The 20383-nt window shown below is 48.8% G+C and overlaps 1 protein-coding gene across 1 annotated transcript; it reads left to right on the top strand.

The window, feature by feature from the left end:
- The first annotated feature begins 591 nt into the window (after positions 1-591).
- On the top strand, positions 592-19137 carry TTLL6 (tubulin tyrosine ligase like 6). Its single transcript, XM_079798759.1, has 13 exons — positions 592-710; positions 825-955; positions 2328-2484; positions 3544-3687; positions 4451-4536; positions 6888-7113; positions 8713-8888; positions 10649-10837; positions 11693-11870; positions 13079-13351; positions 16362-16716; positions 17188-17456; positions 18916-19137. Exons 1-12 carry the CDS (start codon positions 690-692, stop codon positions 17454-17456), a joined length of 2205 nt encoding a protein of 734 aa, XP_079654885.1. The 5' UTR covers positions 592-689; the 3' UTR covers positions 18916-19137.
- Positions 19138-20383: the final 1246 nt, after the last annotated feature.

Raw genomic sequence — 20383 nt, 5'->3', positions numbered from 1 at the left:
TTATTTTAATTTCAGATCTGGATGCTTTGGGCCGGCCCTGCCTCTCTGGTCACTGCAGGCACTTCTCCCTTTCCAGGCCCTGGAAGGCATTTGCGTTGGGGTTGGAATCAGCTCCCAGTTATCAATGCTAACAGGGACAGGGGGAGAAGGATGAGAGAGCATGTGTGTGGATTTGAAATACATTGTGTAATTTTTTTTTCTGTTAATTGACTTTACTAATTTAGCTTGGCTCTGGCTGATGTTAAGGATTTTGGTTTCTATTCCCTGAACCTTCAGTGCTTCGTGTTTAGGGGAAAGCCAGACGCCCACTTCCTGGTCAGGGGAAGCCAGGGTGGTTAAAACATTCATCCCAGATAACCTTCTGTGGGGATTATGGGACATAGGCTGAATTTTTTAAATAGTTTTCAACTCTTTGTGTTCCTTTCTTCGCGATGATGTCTCTAGTCAGGGCAAGATGGCTTCAGTCCCAGGGAGCCGAGTGTCTCACTTTGGTGCTTAGTCTGGGAGCACCTGGGAATGTAACTTCCCCACTTTATGCTGCTCCCTCACCTCCCGGGCTCATAGGCCTTTCTCTCTCCAACCCCACGGCAGTGCGTAGGGCCGCCCAACAGTATGGCCTTCGAGAGGGAGGGGAAAACGATGACTGGACTCTCTACTGGACTGACTTCTCAGTGTCGCTGGAGCGGGTGATGGAGATGAAAAGTTACCAGGTATCTGGGTCAGAGCTGGTCCTCAGCATAAGTGGGGTCCTCACTGTCCCCCAAGGGTGTCCCATGGGTACTCCCGTGTCCCCCATTGTTCATGAGTTCCGGCTTCCTTTGCAGAAAATCAATCACTTCCCAGGGATGAGTGAAATCTGCCGCAAGGACTTGCTGGCCAGGAATATGTGTCGCATGTCAAAGTTGTTCCCTAAAGATTTCCACTTTTTCCCTCGGACCTGGTGTCTTCCTGCTGAGTGAGTGCCTACCTGAGCTCCCTTCTCCACTGCCCACCCCAATTCCTTTCCCACAGGATCTCCCATCTCTCTCTCCTGTTCAGGAAGAGAAGGGATATAGGCTGTGGCCAGGGTTCCCAGACTTTCCTCACTTGTCTGGAACGACTTTCAGGGCTTAGTAGCAACTTAGGAGGAAATGTGTTGGCCATCAGGTCAACAGGCACCTCCGGATTTCATAGCCACCAAGGACCATTGAGTTAAGTGACTTCTCCACTGGTCACAGGCTTCTTTGAGTTAAAGTGCAAAACAAGAAATATAGGAAGACTGAGATTTATAATCCATTAAGTTTCTCTTCTGAATATACTTTCTTTTCTTTTTTTTAAAAAAAATATTTTATTGATTTTTTACAGAGAGGAAGGGAGAGGGATAGAGAGCCAGAAACATCGATGAGAGAGAAACATTGATCAGCTGCCTCCTGAACACCCCCTACTGGGGATGTGCCCGCAACCGAAGTACATGCCCATGACCGGAATCGAACCTGGGAAGTTTCAGTCCGCAGGCCGACGCTCTATCCACTGAGCCAAACCAGTTAGGGCTATACTTTATATATATATTTTTTTATTTCAGAAAGGAAGGGAGAGGGGGAGAGGGAGATAGAAACATCAATGATGAGAGAGACTCATTGATCGGCTGCTTCCTGCACGCCCCACTCTGGGGATCAAGCCCACAACCCGGGCATGTGCCCCGGAGGGGAATTGAACTGTGACCTCCTGGTTCATAGGTCAATGCTCAACCACCGAGCCACGCTGGCCAGGCTGAATATACTTTCTTCAAAGTATGTTGAAAGATGGTATTTACTCTCTCACACTCTGGCTGGAGTGGAGATACTACAGAGGAAGAGCTGAGCCCAGAGTGGGGCAAGAGGCTGATTGACCCAAGGCCACGACACGGGGCTTGAGCCGGATTCAGATCTCCAAATCTCCAATCTGCAAACCAGAAAGTCAAACTCCTTGGTCACGGCTAACTTTATGGGGTGTGCAGTCTATATCAGCACCCTGTCTGTGTTATGCCATGTACAAGATGGGTGTCATCACTCTCATTGTGAAGATGATGGAATTGAGGCTTTCAGAGGCCAAGTCCTTGCATAGGGTTACACTGGTAAGTGGTGTTGCCTGGGTTTCAATCCAGGCCTGCATTCCCTCCAGAGCCCATCTTCTCCCCATTGTGGTTGCTTTACTGACTCTTCTATTACCAGGCCTCTGGGCATCTGTCTGTCAGCTCCAAGGTGTTTGTCACATTAGATCGTTTTGTTTGTTTGTTTTTTTAAATAAAGCGTTAGCCTTCCTTTAGCTCCCCAGCTAAAAGTGTATCTCGTTCCCTCCCTGTCTGGTAGCTGGGGAGACTTGCAGAACTACAGCAGGTCAAGAAAAAACAAGACATACATTTGTAAGCCGGATTCGGGCTGCCAAGGGAGAGGTATATTCATCACCCGGACGGTGAAAGAAATCAAACCAGGGGAGGATATGATCTGTCAGCTCTATATTTCAAAGGTACTTCTTCATTGTGATTGTTTGTTTATCCCCACAGCAACCTTAGGCGGTGGTTCCACTGGACCGAAGGAGAAATGAGGGAATGGAGGGCAGGGGTGAGGGGGAAGCTGCGTCGTGCCTTCTGCCTCGGACTTTGTCAGTCCAAGCCTTCTGGCCGGGGAGGTGACACGTGCCCGGGCCAGAGTGTCCCTCACCCTGGCACCCTGCCCCTTGGTCTGGCTCTACCAGGCTGGTCCCTTGCCTCTAAGAGACGACAGCTGGGAGAGCACCTTTGGTCTGTGGAGGCCCCAGCTCATTGAGGAGAGGAGAGGAGAGCAGTCCTGGATAGATAGTGGTAACCAGCTCTACTCCATGGCTGGAGGTCAGAGGTCACAGCGGTATAGCCCACTGCAGGAAGGGAGTCCTGCAGAAGTGTGCACGGAGGGGGAGGCACCGGCCAGCATTGCAGGTCAGCGCCGCAGGGAGAACGCCTACAGAACTGCAGCAATAACGGAGCCCTGGATAGTGACAGCATGTTCTTCATCACAGGATGTTTTTATTTTTTTAATCCTCACCCGAGGATATGTTTCTATTGATTTTTAGAGAGAGAGGAAGAGACATTGAGAGAGAGAGGGGGGTGAGAAACAGCGATCAGTTGCCTCCCACACATGCCCTGACTGGGGACTGAACCCACAAACTAGGTATGTGCCCTAACCGGGGATCGAACCTGCAACCTTTTGGTGTATGGGATGATGCTCAACCAACTGAGCCACCTGGCCAGGGCAGCACAGGACTTTTGCATGCTATTTTGTTTAGTTGACTAGAGTTCCCTTGGAGGTGGTTACTCATGACATTTGATAGAATGAGGGACAGGCACGGTGTGGTTTAGTGACTTGTACAAGGTCATGTGGCTAGTCACTGAGCCCCAACCCCCTTGTCCCTGTCCCCAGCCCTGGCCAAGTCTGCACTCTGTGGCAAGAGGCAATGTTGGAGCTGACGCCAAGAAAACTAGACGGGGTGCTAATGACTTGCAAGTCTGAATCTCTCCGATGCTGGTGTAACTTCTGTTCTCTCCTCCAGCCCTTTATCATTGACGGGTTCAAGTTTGACCTACGGATTTATGTGCTGATTACATCCTGTGACCCTCTCAGGATTTTTACGTACAAGGAAGGACTGGCCCGCTTCGCCACGACCTCTTACTCCCACCCTTGCACAGACAACCTGGTGAGCTCAGGGGACATGCTGCCTTACCTCCCTCCCTTAGTGTGATAAAAATAAATAAAAAAATCCTAGTTAAATCCACTAACACATTCACTAACATTGTGGATTTGGCTGCCTTGGCCGAGCACTTACCACTTGCTGGGTTGCATATATTCTTTCCTTGAGCCCTCCCAGGAGCCCTCAGAAATAGGGATTATCACCTCCCTTTTACAGAGAGGAAATGAAAACCCAGAGAGAGTGAGGCCTTGTCCAAGGTCATAGAACAGAGATCAGACTGGGACTCAAGGCCAGGTCTGCTTGACTGCAAAGCCAGTGCCAGCTCCACACCCCTGGAGTGTCCCTCAGGCAGGGCACCACCCAGTCTCAGGAGGAATTGGAGTTTCTCATACTCCAGGCTGTGGGATACCCCTTCTTTCTTCCACTGTGCTGCCAGTTTAAGTAAGCCCTAAAACTCCCCCCCCCTTTTTTAAAAATATTTTTATTGATTTCAGAGAGGAAGGGAGAGGGAGAGATAGAAGCATCAATCATGAGAGAGAATCATCGATTGGCTGCCTCCTACATGCCCCCCACTGGGGATTGAGCCCGCAACCCAAGCATGTCCCCTGACCCAGAATCGAACCGGTGACCTCTTGGTTCCTGGATCGACACTCAACCACTGAGCCACACCAGGCTGGGCCGCCTTAATTCTTTAAGCCCCAGGGGCCTTAGGAGGAGGCGGGAGGCCTGCCCTTCCTCTGACTCCATAGACTTGCGTCTCTTCCCCCAGGATGATATCTGCATGCACCTGACTAATTACTCCATCAATAAGCACAGTTCCAATTTCATTCAAGATTCGCACTCTGGCAGCAAGAGGTAAGCAAGCGGCCTCACGTCTCTTTTCTTTCCCTGCCAGTCTCAGAGCGGCTCTCTGGGATTCGACCCAAACCCTGTCAGTCCGCATCAGTGTTTCCATCTTGGGTCACATGCTCTCAGAAAATATTTCCTGGCCTCTAAACTCAGAACAGACTCCTTAGTCTCTGCCCTTTGGCTGTTAATCATTAAAGGAAGGCCACATCGTAAACCCTAGGAGGGTGGGAGGAGGAGAGATAAACATGAACTGTTTCCCCAGCAGGGTACACACACACACACCAAAACATACTCTTGTTACAGTTGGCCCTGCTGACATTTCCAAGCCAACAGATATTTATTGATTCTGGTCTGCCGCGGGAAAGGCCGTGCCAGGCAGTGGTTCCTAAGCTGTGGTTCCCTGGTGTGTTGCTCCAGCTGAGATTCTCAAATGGTGTGTCGCGAAGCCTGGTGTGGCCTGACCTGTGGCTAGCTGGCTTTAAGGTTCTCCAGAAGAAGGGGAAACATGAGAGCAAGGCATGCGTATCTTCCCAAGCAGCTTTTATATGCCTGCTATCGTCTAATCCTGTCTCATTTGAGTTTTAAGAAAAAGGGGGACTGAAGAATGTGAACATGGCCAGACAAAGGAGAAGGAAAAAGGAAGTGTTTATGGAGGTCTCCCGTATGTTTGGGCCTGAGCTGGGTGCTTTGGGTGCATTTAAAAAATATATTCTTATTGATTTCAGAGAGGAAGGGAGAGAGAAAGGGAGATAGGAACATCAATGATGAGAACGAATCATTGATTGGCTGCCTCCTGCAGGATCCACACTGGGGATCGAGCCCGCAACCTGGGCATGTGCCCTGACCTGGAATCGAACCATGACCTGGTTCATAGGTTGACGCTCTACCACTGAGCCACACCGTCCAGGCTGCATTTCCGCCCCCATTAAATTTTTACAACACCATGGCAGAGGCATTATAAACTACCCTTTGTAGATGGGGATCTGTGAGTTAGGTGCCATCTCATTTTACAGATGAGGAAACCAAGTCTCTGAGAGGTTCAGTTGCCTAAGGTCACAAGGTTTGAATGCTACAGCAGGACAAGAAGGTCCGTCTGCAGACTCTGAGGCACATGCTCCTTCTGCACCAGATTCAAAGGACTGAAAAACAGGCAACCTGTTTGGCTTCAGAGCATCAGAGAGGCTCGGTGCAGGGAAATCACGGTGTCCTCCGTGGCAGAGTTCCTTCCAAAGAGCAAATGGGAAATCACTAGGCGAAGCCTGCTTGCAGGGATGTGTCGGGCTGGGTGGGGGTGATCTCCCTTTTCCAGCAGGAGAGACCAGGTCCTCTTCCTCTCTCAGGGAGCCTGGCACATAGCTGGTGTGGAACTGGCTAACCCCTGGGCATTACAATGACAATATACATCCATGGTGATGTACCTGCATCATCCCGAAGAGGCTATGCTGATTTGTCATGGAAGCTCCCTCTGACCTGCCCAGTGTGGAGCTGACTGGAGCAACCCCTCAGATGTTTCCTCAGAAACCTGTGCACATCCTCTGACCTCTGTGATAGGGTGACCAGCCATGTCGGTTGGCCTGGGAGTGAGGGGTTTCCTGGGATGTGGGACTTCCTGGGGCAGTTGGTAACTCTGTGGAAATGCCCTGGGGCTGCCTTTTCCAAGTGGGCAATCCTGACACAAAATTTCTGTATCTTTAGTGTCCCCAGAACCCCCTCATGATTGAGGTAGAACTCAGGCAGTAGTGTGTGTGTGTGTGTGTGTGGTTAAGTCTATCTATTGATCTGAGAGAGAGAAACATCAACCCATTTTTCCACCTATCCATGCATTCATTGGTTGACCCTTTATGTGTCCTAACTGGGGTTGGAATCCACAACCTCGGCATATTGGGACGATGCTCTAAACAACTGAGCTACCCACCAGGGTGGTAGTTGTGTTCTTCAAAGGCTCCCTAAGTACTTCTAATGAACACCAAAGAAATAACCACCAAAACAGAAGCATGAGGTAGGGTATTGGTTTTTTAATTTTTTATTTATCCATTAAGCTTTCCACCCAGGATGCTGGGTCCCTGTCCAAGCCCACGGGTGGGTTCTGGGTCACAGTGCAAGTGCCCAGGCAGGCCTTACATGGCATCATATCTGTGCCCACTCCAGGGCTGTGGTGGCTTGAGGCGTGTGGCCCTGTGGCTCCCCCACGAGCCTCCTGAGCTGACAAAGTCCTGGTGCCACCCTAGCTCTTGGGTGTCCATCCCTATTGGCTCTGGCACCTTATTTTCTTCAGAAGTTTCTGGTTCTCAGCATGCCATGGCCTTAGCTGACCAGAGGTGGGCTGCCCAGCCTCATGGCCTGTGGTTCCCCTCCAGGAAGCTCTCCACCTTCAACACGTACATGGAGAGCCATGGCTACAACGTGGAGCAGATATGGAGAGATATCGAGGACGTCATCATCAAGACGATCATCTCCGCCTACCCCATCATCAAGCACAACTACCACACCTGCTTCCCCAACCACACACTCAACAGCGCCTGCTTCGAAATCCTGGGCTTCGACATTTTGTTGGACCGCAAACTCAAGCCCTGGTTGCTGGAGGTAGGGAGGTTGGGGCGAGGGGTGAAAACTGGCCCCTGTTTTTGGGATCAGCCAGCTTCAGGCTCATCTCTCCGCCCTCCCAGCTCAGCTAGATCTGTTTAATCAACTTAGTTGCGCCAGTTCCTCCCACGGTGCTTGCTGCCTGGGGCTCCTCCCTTAGCTGAGAAGTGGCCACCAGAGGGGGTTAGACGGCCAGGAATTGGAGAATTCCTTGTGCCTCTTTGAGGTCCACCCAGACTTGGAAACGGATCCCAGACACAGAGTGACAGCTCTACCTTTTGTAACAGAGTCCTTTCGTTTCCCGGAAAGGAGGTGCTCTTCATCAGAGCTGGGTTGATGATGTTGAAGATCAGATGGGAGCTGCAGGCCTGGCTCTCAGGAGCCTGGACCACTCAGTTCCAAGCACTAACAGAGAATGGCCTGGTGTCTGTGGCCACAGGAATGGGTGTGGAGCCACTCAGTGATTTTCTTGCCTCCCCTAGACCCCGGGGTGATGGGAGGAGGAGGAAGAGAAGCTTCTGGGTGGCTGTCTCTTTTCCAGATTGTGCTTGTGCTCGGCAGCCGTCCCAAGCGGTTAGTTATTCAGTATGCACACTGGGCGGAGGGGTGTGGGGTGGGGGTGCAAGTCAGAGGTGCTAGTGCCAGCTGCCAATGACAAGAGTCCGCCTTTGGGGTGGGAAACCCAGAATTATAGATCAGATCCCCGAGGCCTTGCCTTTCCTCCACTCCCAGTCCTTGTTCCCGGGTGTGGGTGGGAAGGGGAATATGGCTGTTTGGAGCTCTTACCTCAAGAGCAGAATTAGCTACCCGGAGCAAGCCTGCAGAAACTGCTAGAACTCTTCAAATGTCACAGAGTGCCTCTGAATAATATGGACTTTTCTGTGAGCAGGAATGTGTCTTCTCCCTTCTCCCACCTGTCTCCCCCGCAAGCCCGGTCAGGATCTCGAATGCATCATTTCTTTCTACTCCCTACCTACCCTCCTGGTCCTTTGGACCGCCCCTTCCATCTGCTCCAGGCACGTGAGAGGACACCGCACAGCAGATGGAGGGGAAACCAAAGACGGGGTACTCCCTGATGCCTCCCAAAGAGCAAGAACTAAAATAACAGCTAGTTAGCCCTAGCTGGATTGGCTCAGTGGATAGAGCGTCAGCCTGCGGACTGAAGGGCCTGGGTTTGATTCGGGTCAAGGGCACATGCCCAGGTTGTGGGCCCGATCCCCAGTAGGGGGCGTGCAGGAGGCAGCCGATGAATGATTCTCTCTGATCATTGATGTTTCTATCTCTTTCTCCCTCTCCGTTCCTCTCTCTGAAATAATAATAATAAAAAAGATATATATATATATATATATATATATATATATATATATATATATATATATATAAAGAAATAAAATAAGAGCTAGTTAAACTAGAGGGGTTCCACTTCTTCCATTCCTCACTGTGGCTTCAGTCCAGACCTCCTTCCTTTCTCCCTTCCATCATCTTGGAAGCCAGGTCCCCAAGGTGGGCTTAGCTAGCTCCCTGGAGGCGGTGTTTTGGCCTCACTTTCTGCTTTCGCTCTGGACAGCCCAGCTTCCAGCTGCCGTCTTGCCCTCACAGGTCAACCACTCTCCGAGCTTCTCCACCGACTCCAGCTTGGATAAGGAGGTGAAGGACAGCCTGCTGTATGACACCTTGGTCCTGATCAACCTGGGGAGCTGTGACAAAAAGAAAGTCTTGGAGGAGGAGAAGCAACGGGGCCGGTTCCTGCAGCAATGTCGTTCTCGGGAGGCCAAGTACAGTAGCACCCCCCCTCCCCTGCCCCGAGGGACCCCATTTTTATGATTGGTCTGTCCTGATCCAAGTTATGATACAATAGCCTACTCGTTACGTGGCCTTTCTGTCACTTCTCTGCGCCTCAGTGTTCTTTCTGTGAAATGGAGCGAATGATACATAAAGTTGTTGAGGGGAATGAAATGAGATCATGTGTATAAAAGGCTTACTTACCATCATGCCTGGTGTTATCATTTGTGTTTGAGACTATTAAGAATTTTGCCTGGAGTTGGTGGGGAGGGGAGGCAGCTCTTACAAATGATTATCCGACTTGGAAAACTAGTTTATATTTGTGGAAATGTGGCAGTTTGAATATTTTTACTGTGACTATTCCTTTGTCTCTATTTTAGGAGATTTAAGTTATAGGTATAACTATACATAATGGAGATACGCTTATTAATATCATATGGAGATTTAGGGATTACCAAGACGAAAAGTAAAACCGTTCCCCCTTTTTCTTTTTTTTAAACCAAAAGAAAGATTTGCCTGTCCTACCCTGTGTTACTGCGTTGGCAGGAGCTCACGTGTCCCTGCTCCCTGCTGGGAAGCACTTGCCTTGCAGAGGCCTCCTCCTGCAGAGTGAGTCTAGTGTCAGAGGACTCTGAGCCTGGGCGAGGAGATGCCTGTGCTGATTTTCAGACCCGCTGTGGCCCCTGCTCTCATGTGCGGAGCTAGCCCGGTCCTTCCAGATGCAACTTCTGGAACCGAGGCAATAGCATCTGTGTTTGGAAGGCATTTTCATGTGTACTGTCTTCTCTGTAAGGAGGGTGGTAGGCAGTGGGGTGTAGTATGGTCCCGTTTGGAAGCTAAGGAGACAAAGACCCTGGAAGGGGAACTGACTTGTACTAGGTCACCTCGCTGGTAGGCGGCAGGTCTGGCCCCAGAGCCCCAGGGGTGTGTGGCCTGGGGTTCCAGGACGCCCTCCACTGTGCTAGCTTTCTCTAAACTGCTTGCGGAGGAGGCAGTGTCAGTTAAGGAGCAGCTAGGGCGCTCTCCTGAATCATCCTCCTTGTCACAACGTGGCCCTGGATAGCTCAGTGGCTCTTGGTTTTCCTGCTGTAAAAGGGGCTTATCATTCCCCCCCTCGCTGACCTCCACCTCCCCAGGGGGCTGTGAGGAAGAGTGAGATCATCAGAGCTCATAAAAGCTCATCCAAGAAGCCCTCAAATTTAGCAAAACACAAGCTGTCGTTCTCCAGAGAGTGACAGGGTAGGAGGGGCTGTGGTTGGGAAGGTGGCCGTAGTCTGCCTGGTCAGAACCAAGCCAAGAGGGAAATGGGTTTTACCTGCAACAGGAGAGAATCTGATGAACTGTCAGAGAAGACTGTTCTTTTGAAAATATATATATATTCGTATTGATTTCAGGGAGGAAGGGAGAGATAGAAACATAAATGATGAGAGAGAATCATTGATCAGCTGCCTCCTGCACATCCCCTACTGGGGATCGAGCCCACAACCCAGGCACATGCCCTTGACCGGAATCGAACCGGGGACCCTTCAGGCTACAAGCCTATGCTCTATCCACTGAGCCAAACCAGCCAGGGCCAGAGAAGACTGTTCTACACAGCTTTTAGCTCATATGACGGGAAACATTTAGGAAATGGCGATTGACCACTGGTGTGTGCAAGGCCTCTGCCCGGCCCTAGATGATATCCAGCTTGGTCACAGTTCTTCCAAGCATCGAGCCGTGTCCCAACGCAGCCCTGTGTTCTGCTTGCCAACAGGATCGAGGAGCTCAAGGGTTTCCAGGCCTTGCGTCGAGAGAAAACTGAGAAGTATGAGAAGGAAAACTGTGGAAGGTTCCACCTGATTTATCCCAGTCTGAATTCGGAGAAGTATGAGAAGTTTTTCCAGGACAACAACTCCCTCTTCCAGAATACTGCCACCTCCAGGGCCCGGGAGCTGTATGCCCGGTAGGAAAAGAGACTACAGTTCCTCTCCTGATTCATGGGACTATGTTATTGTTGGGAGGATTGTGCTTGACCTGCTGGGTGATTGGCCTAGGTCAGTGAGGAGGGTTTGTGAGCTTCAGTCTCTAACCTTGAACTTGACAGGGAAACATTTGCTTTAGTGTCACAAGGACCAGTGTTGTTAAGTAGCTATGTGGCTGTTTCTAGAAACTCATCCCTGACACAGGCACCACCCCCCCATTCACCCCTCTCCAGAATGCCCAGCCCCTCAGAGCTGCCTCCTGGATTCCTGCAGGTATATAATCTGAGAGCTGGGAGGGACTCATCCCATCCAGTCCAGTCCCCGCCCACCACCTCATTTTATGGAAGGGGAGGACGGGGCAGAGAAGACATCATATAGAGTAATGACAGAAAAGAGACTACAGTTCCTCTCCTGATTCATGGGACTCTGTTATTTCCACTACATTATTGGCCAGAGGCCCAGGATATGATGTGGTCCATTGTGGGAGCCCCTGACTTTGGCCTATCCAGACCCTCTTTTCAGCACCTGTCATGTATGGGATCTGTCCTACTGGGAGGTGGGGAGCGAGACAGGGTTGTGGTGGAGTGTGGTGGAGTCCCTTCCTCCGTATTTCTTGTTGGATACTATTGCTAAGACTGGGAATGATGTGGTTTAGGATATGCCTCTCCTCCACCTCCTGTTCTGTGACCTTCAATCACGTGTGCAGACTGGACATGCTGGGGGAGGCAAGGGGGAGTTGTCTGCTCTTTGCCCAGTCTTGTCCACCTCTCCAGGAGAATGCCCTCATTCAAAGCCCATCCCTAACCTACTGACACTCCCTGTTCCTCAATGGGCAGGCAACTGATCCAGGAGCTGAGACTAAAACAGGAGAAGAAATCCTTGCAAATGAAAGAGAAGAAGGTAGAGATGCAGGGAGAATCGGCAGGCGAGCACGCGAGAGGCAAGGGGGCGAAAAGCTGGCAGCAGACACAACAGCGAAAATACAAGGCCGCCGCCACCCAAGTCTCCAAACAAGTAAACCCGGATGGGAGGGGAGCCCCCGTGCCCAGCACCCTTCCCTGGCTGGGGCCAATTCATTTAGGGGGTGCAGGGGCGGGGGTGCTGAGGAAGCCACTGCTCAGAGCCCAGACGCACTGAGGGAATGGGCTGTACGGAGGGCTGGGCCACAGGAGGGGGAGCCTGAAGACACAAGGAGCCCAGCGTCCTTCAGAGGATTCCTCCATCCAGGCAGAGAGGACGCTCACTGGTCTGTCCTTGCCTCCATCAGTAGGAGTTGGCAGCTGGGAGGGTGGGCACAATCCCCACGCAGGGAGCGGGCTCCAGGACGACATGTACTCATTGTTCCCAACTCCAGTTTGGTTTGTAACGCTCTCTTCCAGGAGGCCAGGGGCACTGCCTAGGAAGGAGGAAGCAGGGAAGAGGTTCTGGGAGGCAGGACCCTCAGAACATTACATGGGGTGACTGACCACAGCTGGGTCCTTCCAGCCTGCTCTCTGCTCAGAGTGTGGGCAGTCCCCCACTGTGGGCCACAGTTGTCCTGTGATCTGAATCTCTGGATTCCTCCATCTCTGCCTAGCTCTCTCTCTGTAGGCTCAGTAGAGAGATTCAATTGACTTTTCAGTCCATCTCCTTCTTTTCTTTCTTTCTTTCTTTTTTAAAAATAGATTTTATTGATTTTTTACAGAGAGGAAGGGAAAGGGATAGAGAGTTAGAAACATTGATCAGCTGCCTCCTGCACGCCCCCCACTGGGGACGTGCCCGCAACCAAGGTACATGCCCTTGACCGGAATTGAACCTGGGACCCTTCAGTCCGCAGGTCGATGCTCTATCCACTGAGCCAAACCGGTCAGGGCCCATCTCCTTCTTTTAAACAACTCACCCAAAGGGACAGGAGTAGAGCATGTGTTTGTTTGTTTTTCATAACTTTATTGGGGCCATAGACCCTCTGAGTATCTGATAAAAGCTCTGGAATCTCTTACCATGACGTATACAAAGATAGTTGTAAGTGGTTCAAAGACCCCATGAAACCATCCATGAGCTCTCCAGGAGTCCCTGAACTCGAGGTTAAGAGCCCCAGATTAGAGAGACTTCAATACCGATTGCTTTCCTTCTCGCCCTCATCTCCTTTGCACCCAACTCTTGGGTGCAGATGAATCTGGAAGTGGACAGAGCTGGGTTCCCATGAGCTGTGCGTTTAGTTTCCTCCTTTCCAATCCCTCCAGCCATTGACATTAATGTCCTTCACGCCTGACATGCTCTTGAATGTCAGCGATGCAAAGAAAAATGAGACAGAGATCAGCCTCAACCAGGAGGCCCCCAAGAAGGAAGATGGCCCCGCTTCCCCTGAGCCTTCCTCTGCGAGACATTACTGCTCTCTGCCCGACCTGAGGAATTCAAGCCTTTTCAGCTGCTCCGGGCTGGAGCTCAGTAAACCCTTCTCCAGAATCAAGGAAGCCAAGTGTGCCACTGTAGTGAACATGCTCCCCGGCCCCGTGGTAAGTGGAGCGGTCTGCCTCCCAGATGGCTGAGTTCGGGAGGCGGTGATGGGACTCTTGCTTTCTTGTCCCTTCTCTGCCCCTGACTTCCTATTGGTCCTCTGAGTAAGCCTCTTAACCTCCCTGGGCCTTGATTTCCCCACGGTGATGCCCAAGCTGCTAGGAATAGAGGCCTATACTTTTAGGGCTTTTAGAAAGGCTGTCCTAGGCATCCCCTCTTTTTAGGCAGGGTACCTCCTAGGACTACTGTAACAAATCACCACAAACTTGGTGGCCTAAAACACACATTTATTTCCCTAACCGGTTTCCCTAACCGAGCATTGGCCTGCAGATTGAAAGGTCCCAGGTTCGATTCCAGTCAAGGGCATGTACCTTGGTTGTGGGCGCATCCCCAGAAGGGGGTGTGCAGGAGGCAGCTGATCAATGTTTCTCTCTCATCAATGTTTCTAACTCTCTATCCCTCTCCCTTCCTCTCTGTAAAAAAAAAATCAATAAAATGCATATTTAAAAAACAAACACACACACACACATTTATTCTCTCAAGTTCTGAAGGCTAGAAGTCTGAAAACAAGGGCCAAGTGGCAGGAAGTCACAGAGAGAATAAGTATTAGGGGGTCACTTCACCGCTTGGGACCACAGCTCCTTCACTTGGAGATGAAGTTCCCCCCACCCCCTCAGAACTCCTGGTTCCTTAGGCCCTGCTGTTGATTCTGCTGCTATCACTGCATGAACTCATAACAGGGTCACCTCAGGATTTCACGGACATGGGGAGTGGAGAAAAGAAAAGGAGGTCTTTGAGCCAAAACTCTAGGGCTATTTATTTATTGTTTTGTTAGATGCCATTTCTCTTTAGCCTGAAACACTCCCTTTAGTATTTATTGTAATGCTTCCCTATCTGCTGGTGATGAACTTTCTAGTTTTGTTTATTTGAAAAAGTCTTTATTTAGCTTTTCACTTTGAAGGATATTTTTGTTGGACCTAGAATTCTGGGTTAACAGTATTTTTCTTGCAACTCTTTAAAAATGTTGTTCCACTGTCTTCTAGTTTTCTTTCTTCCTTTCTTTTTAAAAGATTTTTAATTAATTTTGAGAGAGAGAGAGAGAGAGAGAGAGAGAGAGAGAGAGAGAAACATCAATGTGAGAATAGAACATTGATGGTTGCCATGGGGGATCGAACCTGCAACTGGGCATGTGCCCTGACTGGAATTGAACCAGCAACCTCTTGGTGGATGAGCCAATGCTCAACCAACTGAGCCACACTGGCCAGGGCTCTTTCCTTTTTTTTTTTTTTAAATTAAATATATTTTATTGATTTTTTACAGAGAGGAAGGGAGAGGGATAGAAAGCTAGAAACATCGATGAGAGAGAAACATCGACCAGCTGCCTCCTGCACATCCCCCACTGGGGACGTGCCCGCAACCAAGGTACATGCCCTTGACCGGAATCGAACCCGGGACCTTTCAGTCCGCAGGCCGACGCTCTATCCACTGAGCCAAACCGGTTTCGGCCTCTTTCCTTTTTTTCTTTTTTCTTTTTCTTTTTCTTTTTCTCTTTTTTCTCTTTCTTTTTTAAAAATTCATAACATTGTCCCCTGCATGCAACGTGTCACTTTGTAATGGATGCTCTCTTTATCTCTGAATTAAGCCATTTGATTATGATGTGTCTGGGTGTGATTTTATTTGTATTTATCCTATTTAGGAAACTTGAACTTATAGGTTTTATAAATTGAGGACTTTCACCAAATTTGAGAAGTTTATAGCTGTTATTTCTTCAAATATTTTTTCTGCCTTATTCTATTCCTTTCTGTTTTACTTTCTGTCTCTATGACTGCTCTATGTACCTCATATAAGTAGAAATATACAATATTTGTACTTACATGTCTGGTTTATTTCACTTAGCATAATGTTTTCAAAGTTCATTCATGTTGTATTATATATCAGAATTTTCTTCTTTTTTAAGACTGAATAGTATTCCATTATATGCATATACCACACTATTTCTTCATTCATCTTTTGGTGGACATTTGGCTATGTTTGGCTATTGTGAATAATGTTGCTGGGGCCCTGACTGGTTTGGCTCAGTGGATAGAGCGTCGGCCTGCGGACTGAAGGGTCCCAGGTTCGATTCCGGTCAAGGGCATGTACCTTGGTTGCAGGGCACATACCCAGTAGGGGGTGTGCAGGAGGCAGCTGATCGATGTTTCTCTCTCATCGATGTTTTTAACTCTCTATCCCTCTCCCTTCCTCTCTGTGAAAAAAAATCAATAATAAAACATATTTTAAAAAATGTTGCTAGGATCATTGGTGTACATAATTTTTTAAAAGGAGCTATCTAGCCCTCGCCAGTTTGGCTCAGTGGATAGAGCGTTGGCCTGCGGACTCAAGGGTCCCAGGTTCGATTCTAGTCAAGGGCATGTACCTTGGTTGTGGGCACATCCCCAGTGGGGGGTGTGCAGGAGGCAGCTGACTGATGTTTCTCTCTCATCGATGTTTCTAGCTCTCTCCTTCTCCCTTCCTCTCTGTAAAAAAATCAATAGAATATTTTTTTTTAAAAAAGGGAGCTATCTAATAACTTATTTTGAATGTATACCTAAGGCACAGAATTGCTGGTCACAGGGTATTTGTAATCATTTTACCAAGTATTTCTAGATGGTTCACCAGAATGACTGTCTGCATTCTCATCAGCAGTGCATGAGAGTCCCTGTACCTCTGCATCCCACCAACAGCTTTCTAATTTTTGCTAATCTAATAGCTGTATAATAGCTATTTCTCTGGTTACTAATCTCTAGTGTTTAAAATCTCTGTCATATTTAAAGACCTCCTGAGGAAGCTCTGTGGACATCCCCACCATATTCTGCTCTAGTGTTTAACCAATTCCTGGTTAGGAAACTATTCTAACCCAATCTTTCATCCTGCTGATGAAATCAGTTCTGAATCTGTTTAAATCAAGAATGGCATAGCAAGGAGCCCTTTGCTTTCCACAATCTCATTTTGGGTTGTTTTCTCTTCCAGTTCTTCACTTCATTAGAAACCTCAGAAACCTGCACCCAGTTCTCAGACTCCCCTGAGTCCCTGCTGAGCATGACAAACAGCCCGGAATGCAGTAGCCCAGAGATGGACAGAGTGGTCTCCTTTAAAGGCAAACAGCAGCAGGCCCCCCAGCACCTCTTCCAGGAGAAGATAGCCAGAGTTTCTCTGCCTACAAAATCCCAGCGCTACTCGTTGAACCCACGTTGGACTTGGCTAAAGAATAACATGAAGAAACAGCATCTGATGTCAGAGTTGTTCACCAAGGTTCAACTGCGGGAGAAGCTCTCCTCGTTCCCAGCTCCCTACAACTCCAAGCTGGTGTTAAGTAACCAGTCACGTGAGTGCCAGCCTGCCCGGGGGTATACCAAGAGCACATGGAGTAACCAGCAGGACCAGTCCTGATCTTTGGGGAGCATCCAGTCTGAAGGGGGATACATTCCCTGTCCTTAGGGTGACCGCAGTCTGATGGTGGAGACATAGTCTGTGTCCTTAGGGAGTCTCCAGTCTTATTGGGAAGATAAGAAAGATAAAAAAATAGAATGCTATGTCTAAGGACCCTCTTCAACATTCCCTGGTTCTCATTCAGTTGAGGCCCATTCAGCTAAATCTGTACCAGATGGAGGCATTAAGTATGAAAAAAAAAACAGGGAAGAGAAGCTATTTGGAGAAAAGAACAAGGGATGATTCTGATTCAGGATCAGATGTAGACCAGGAGACCCCAGAGGGAGGTGGCCTTTTCCAAGAATTTGTGCTGAGTCCAGCAGCCTCAATTGATAATGGCAATTTATCAATTTCTTTGCCTTTTCAGAAAACTTCTCCCTGCCCCAGGAGTGTTACTTGCGCAGCCAAAGCTCTCACGAGAAGAGGCCGCTGGATATGTCCTCCCTCCTCTTCTTGAAGAATTCTCACCGCCGTGATGTTTCTCTGAGGGATCTACTGGTGGTTGCCACTTCAGCCCGACTGGATCCGAGGCCTGGCAGAAGACGTTTGGGTGTTATGAAGGACCCGTGTATACAGGATCGGGAAGCATGCAATCACTGCCTGATCTCTGGCCAAAAAGGATGTGAGAGGAAATAGGTAGGCCCATCCACATTCCCTTAATGTGCCTGGTGCATTGGCAAGCACCATATGTATATATTTCTGGAATGAATGTTGGGTAAGTAGGTGGATGGATGGATTGATTGATAAATCCATACAGGTAAGTAGACAATTAAGACTAACCTTAGTTAAAATGTGACCCCCTTGCAATTTATATTTTTGCTAGGACTAATCTGTCCCCACTGTTTTTTTAAAAAGTATATATATTTTACTGATTTTTTACAGAAAGGAAGGGAGAGGGAGAGAGAGTTAGAAACACCGATGAGAGAAAAAAATCAATCAGCTGCCTCCTGCACACCCCCTACCGGGGATGTGCCCGCAACCAAGGTACATGTCCTTGACCAGAATCGAACCTGGGACCCTTGAGTTCGCAGGCCAACGCTCTATCCACTAAGCCAAACCGGTTAGGCCTGTCCCCACTGCTTTAAGTGTATTTTGCCTTGTCTTCACTTATGGCTAAAATTGAGACCATCATTAATGCCGGTCCCAGAAGTAGAACCATGTCAACTATGAGGGGTTGATTCCCACATCTTTCATGTTGTGCCAACCTGGCTTAGGTCCAGGCCGCTTGCCCCAAAGCTGGCCCTGTAATGGAGTGTACTGAAGGGACTGAACAACCGGACAGTGGATACTGAGATTTGGCAACAAAGATCTTTAAGCTTTGATTCTACTGTGTGAAAGGACCAGAGGGACCAAGGAGCCCTCTGTCAGAACTTCAGTTGGCATATAAAAACTTAAGAGAACGCTGCAACAGAGCATTGCATAGTAGAGGGGTTTGTGCTGCTGGGCACACTTGCTTTTGGTGTACCAAAAGCCTTGCATGCATTATCTCAATCCTCAAAGAAACTCTAAGTGGTTAATACCATTGTTATTCTTTTTTTTTCAAATGAGGAAACCAAAGTTTAGAGAGGTTAAGTAACTTGCCCAAGAATACACAGATAATGAGCTCCTAAGCTTATGCTCTTAATCACTACCACTTATTATCTCTGGCCAGACGTCTTTTTTTTTTTTTTTTTTTTTTAAATATATTTTATTGATTTTTTACAGAGAGGAAGAGAAAGGGAGAGAGAGTTAGAAACATCGATCAGCTGCCTCCTGCACAATCCCTACTGGGGATGTGCCTGCAACCAAGGTACATGCCCTTGACCGGAATCGAACCTGGGACCTTTCAGTCCACAGGCAGACGCTCTATCCACTGAGCCAAACCGGTTTCGGCTTGGCTGCTCTTAAATAATCTATAGCAAATGTTTGGGGCTATAGGGATGTAGGAAGATGAATGTAGGTAAAATGAATTTCTGGTGACCATGGATGTGAATCACCTGAGCATCTTCTGATACACTAGATAAGAATGGCGATGATGCGTTCATTGACTTGAATATTCTAGAGGCCATTTTACCATTTTACAGGAAAATCTAAAAAAATTTTTTTCCCCCCCCAGAATCAGACTGGATCTCTGCCATTCCCCACCCCACCCTACCCCACCCCCACCCCACCCCCATTTTACTTTTTACTCCCAGGAAATGATTTGTCTCTTCTTACAGTGTCTACAATGCCCATGGGATCAACCAAAAGTTTTATTTTCTCATCTAGATATCCTAGTCTTATAAGTCCCTCCCTCTCACTAGCACCACTGAGGCCAGCAGCCTTGCCTTTGGTGCCCTCCCAGTTAGCGGACAGTGCTGTAGGACCACGACTTCTGGGAGTTATTGATGTTGTCCCAGGACATACCCCAGTTGCTCCTACCGGTGTCATTCCGATGGGCCCCTCACATGGCACCATCCATCCAGAACACTCCCCCAGATAGAGCAATGTGAGGGAGGAGTGTTTCAGAGAAGGATTCACAACTGTCAAGAATCCAAAGCCCTCAGTCCACCAACAGGCCTGTGCCAGTTGGTCTTCAACTCCAAAGAGCAAAGGCAGAGAGAGGGCTAGACATGATGGAGAACTCAAAGCCCCGAGTAAGAGAATTGGGGCAGTCATAATCACCAGGTACAGATCATACTTCCTCCCATCCCAGCCACCTCAGTACCCAGACATCTTCCTGCTACTGCCCTTACCAGCCCGACTCAATCTCGCCAGTGAAGACAGAGGTGAGGTGAGAGTGCCCAGCCTGCAGATGTTTCTTCCATCGACCTACAGAAATGCTGCATTTCCCCCTCATGTGTACATTAATTAAATAAATCACCATGCTCAATGCCAGGACAAGGAGCCTGATTCAGAGTCAGAATGGGGAGGGGTGGGAGGAAAGATCGTTCTCCCTCATTAAGAAAGCCCCAAATCCACTGAAAATGCGTCAAGGACCTTTGAAGAATTTCTTTGGATGAATGGTCTACAGTGAGCCCTGCCTACCTTGCTGGGAGGCCAGAGTCTGAGGTGGTTTTTTGGTGGTGGGGTGCACTGTAGCTGCCGTGACTCTGCCCAGCATTGGGCCTGGCTCAACTCCAGGCCTAACATCTCACTTTGCCTGCCAGTTTATTCCTTACCCTCTCCAGGAATGTAATCCAAGATTTTCGCCTCACTTGCACTTCCTGAGTTAGATCCCTGGAGAGAGCTTTAGAGGAGCAGAGGTGGAAGAAAGGTGAGGTATGAAGTCAAGCACCTGCTTCACAATGTTGACTCAGCTTTGCCTTATGGATTCCCAATGGAATGAATTTCTGGCCTCAAGGATGTCAGGGGATTCTAGGGTACCTGAAACCTATAGTGTCCCTCAAGCAAAAGACCTTAATTATCCAAGATATTAAATAGAGAAATTAGACTGAAGCCATCTGTGTCCAGCTGTAAAACATACACAAGTATATAATACCTTCATCCGCACCTAGGCCTGCTTTTCAAAGATTCCTGGTGTAAGGTTCTTTTTTAGTAAATAAGTAAAGGTCATCTAGATGGCAGAAGACAGAAGCCCTGGT

This window comes from Cnephaeus nilssonii (genome assembly GCF_951640355.1).
Source record: "Cnephaeus nilssonii genome assembly, chromosome: 19".
Taxonomy (NCBI): Eukaryota; Metazoa; Chordata; class Mammalia; order Chiroptera; family Vespertilionidae; genus Cnephaeus; species Cnephaeus nilssonii.
Note: the sequence above shows the minus strand (reverse complement) of the source record. Positions and strands in the feature narration are given on the sequence as shown.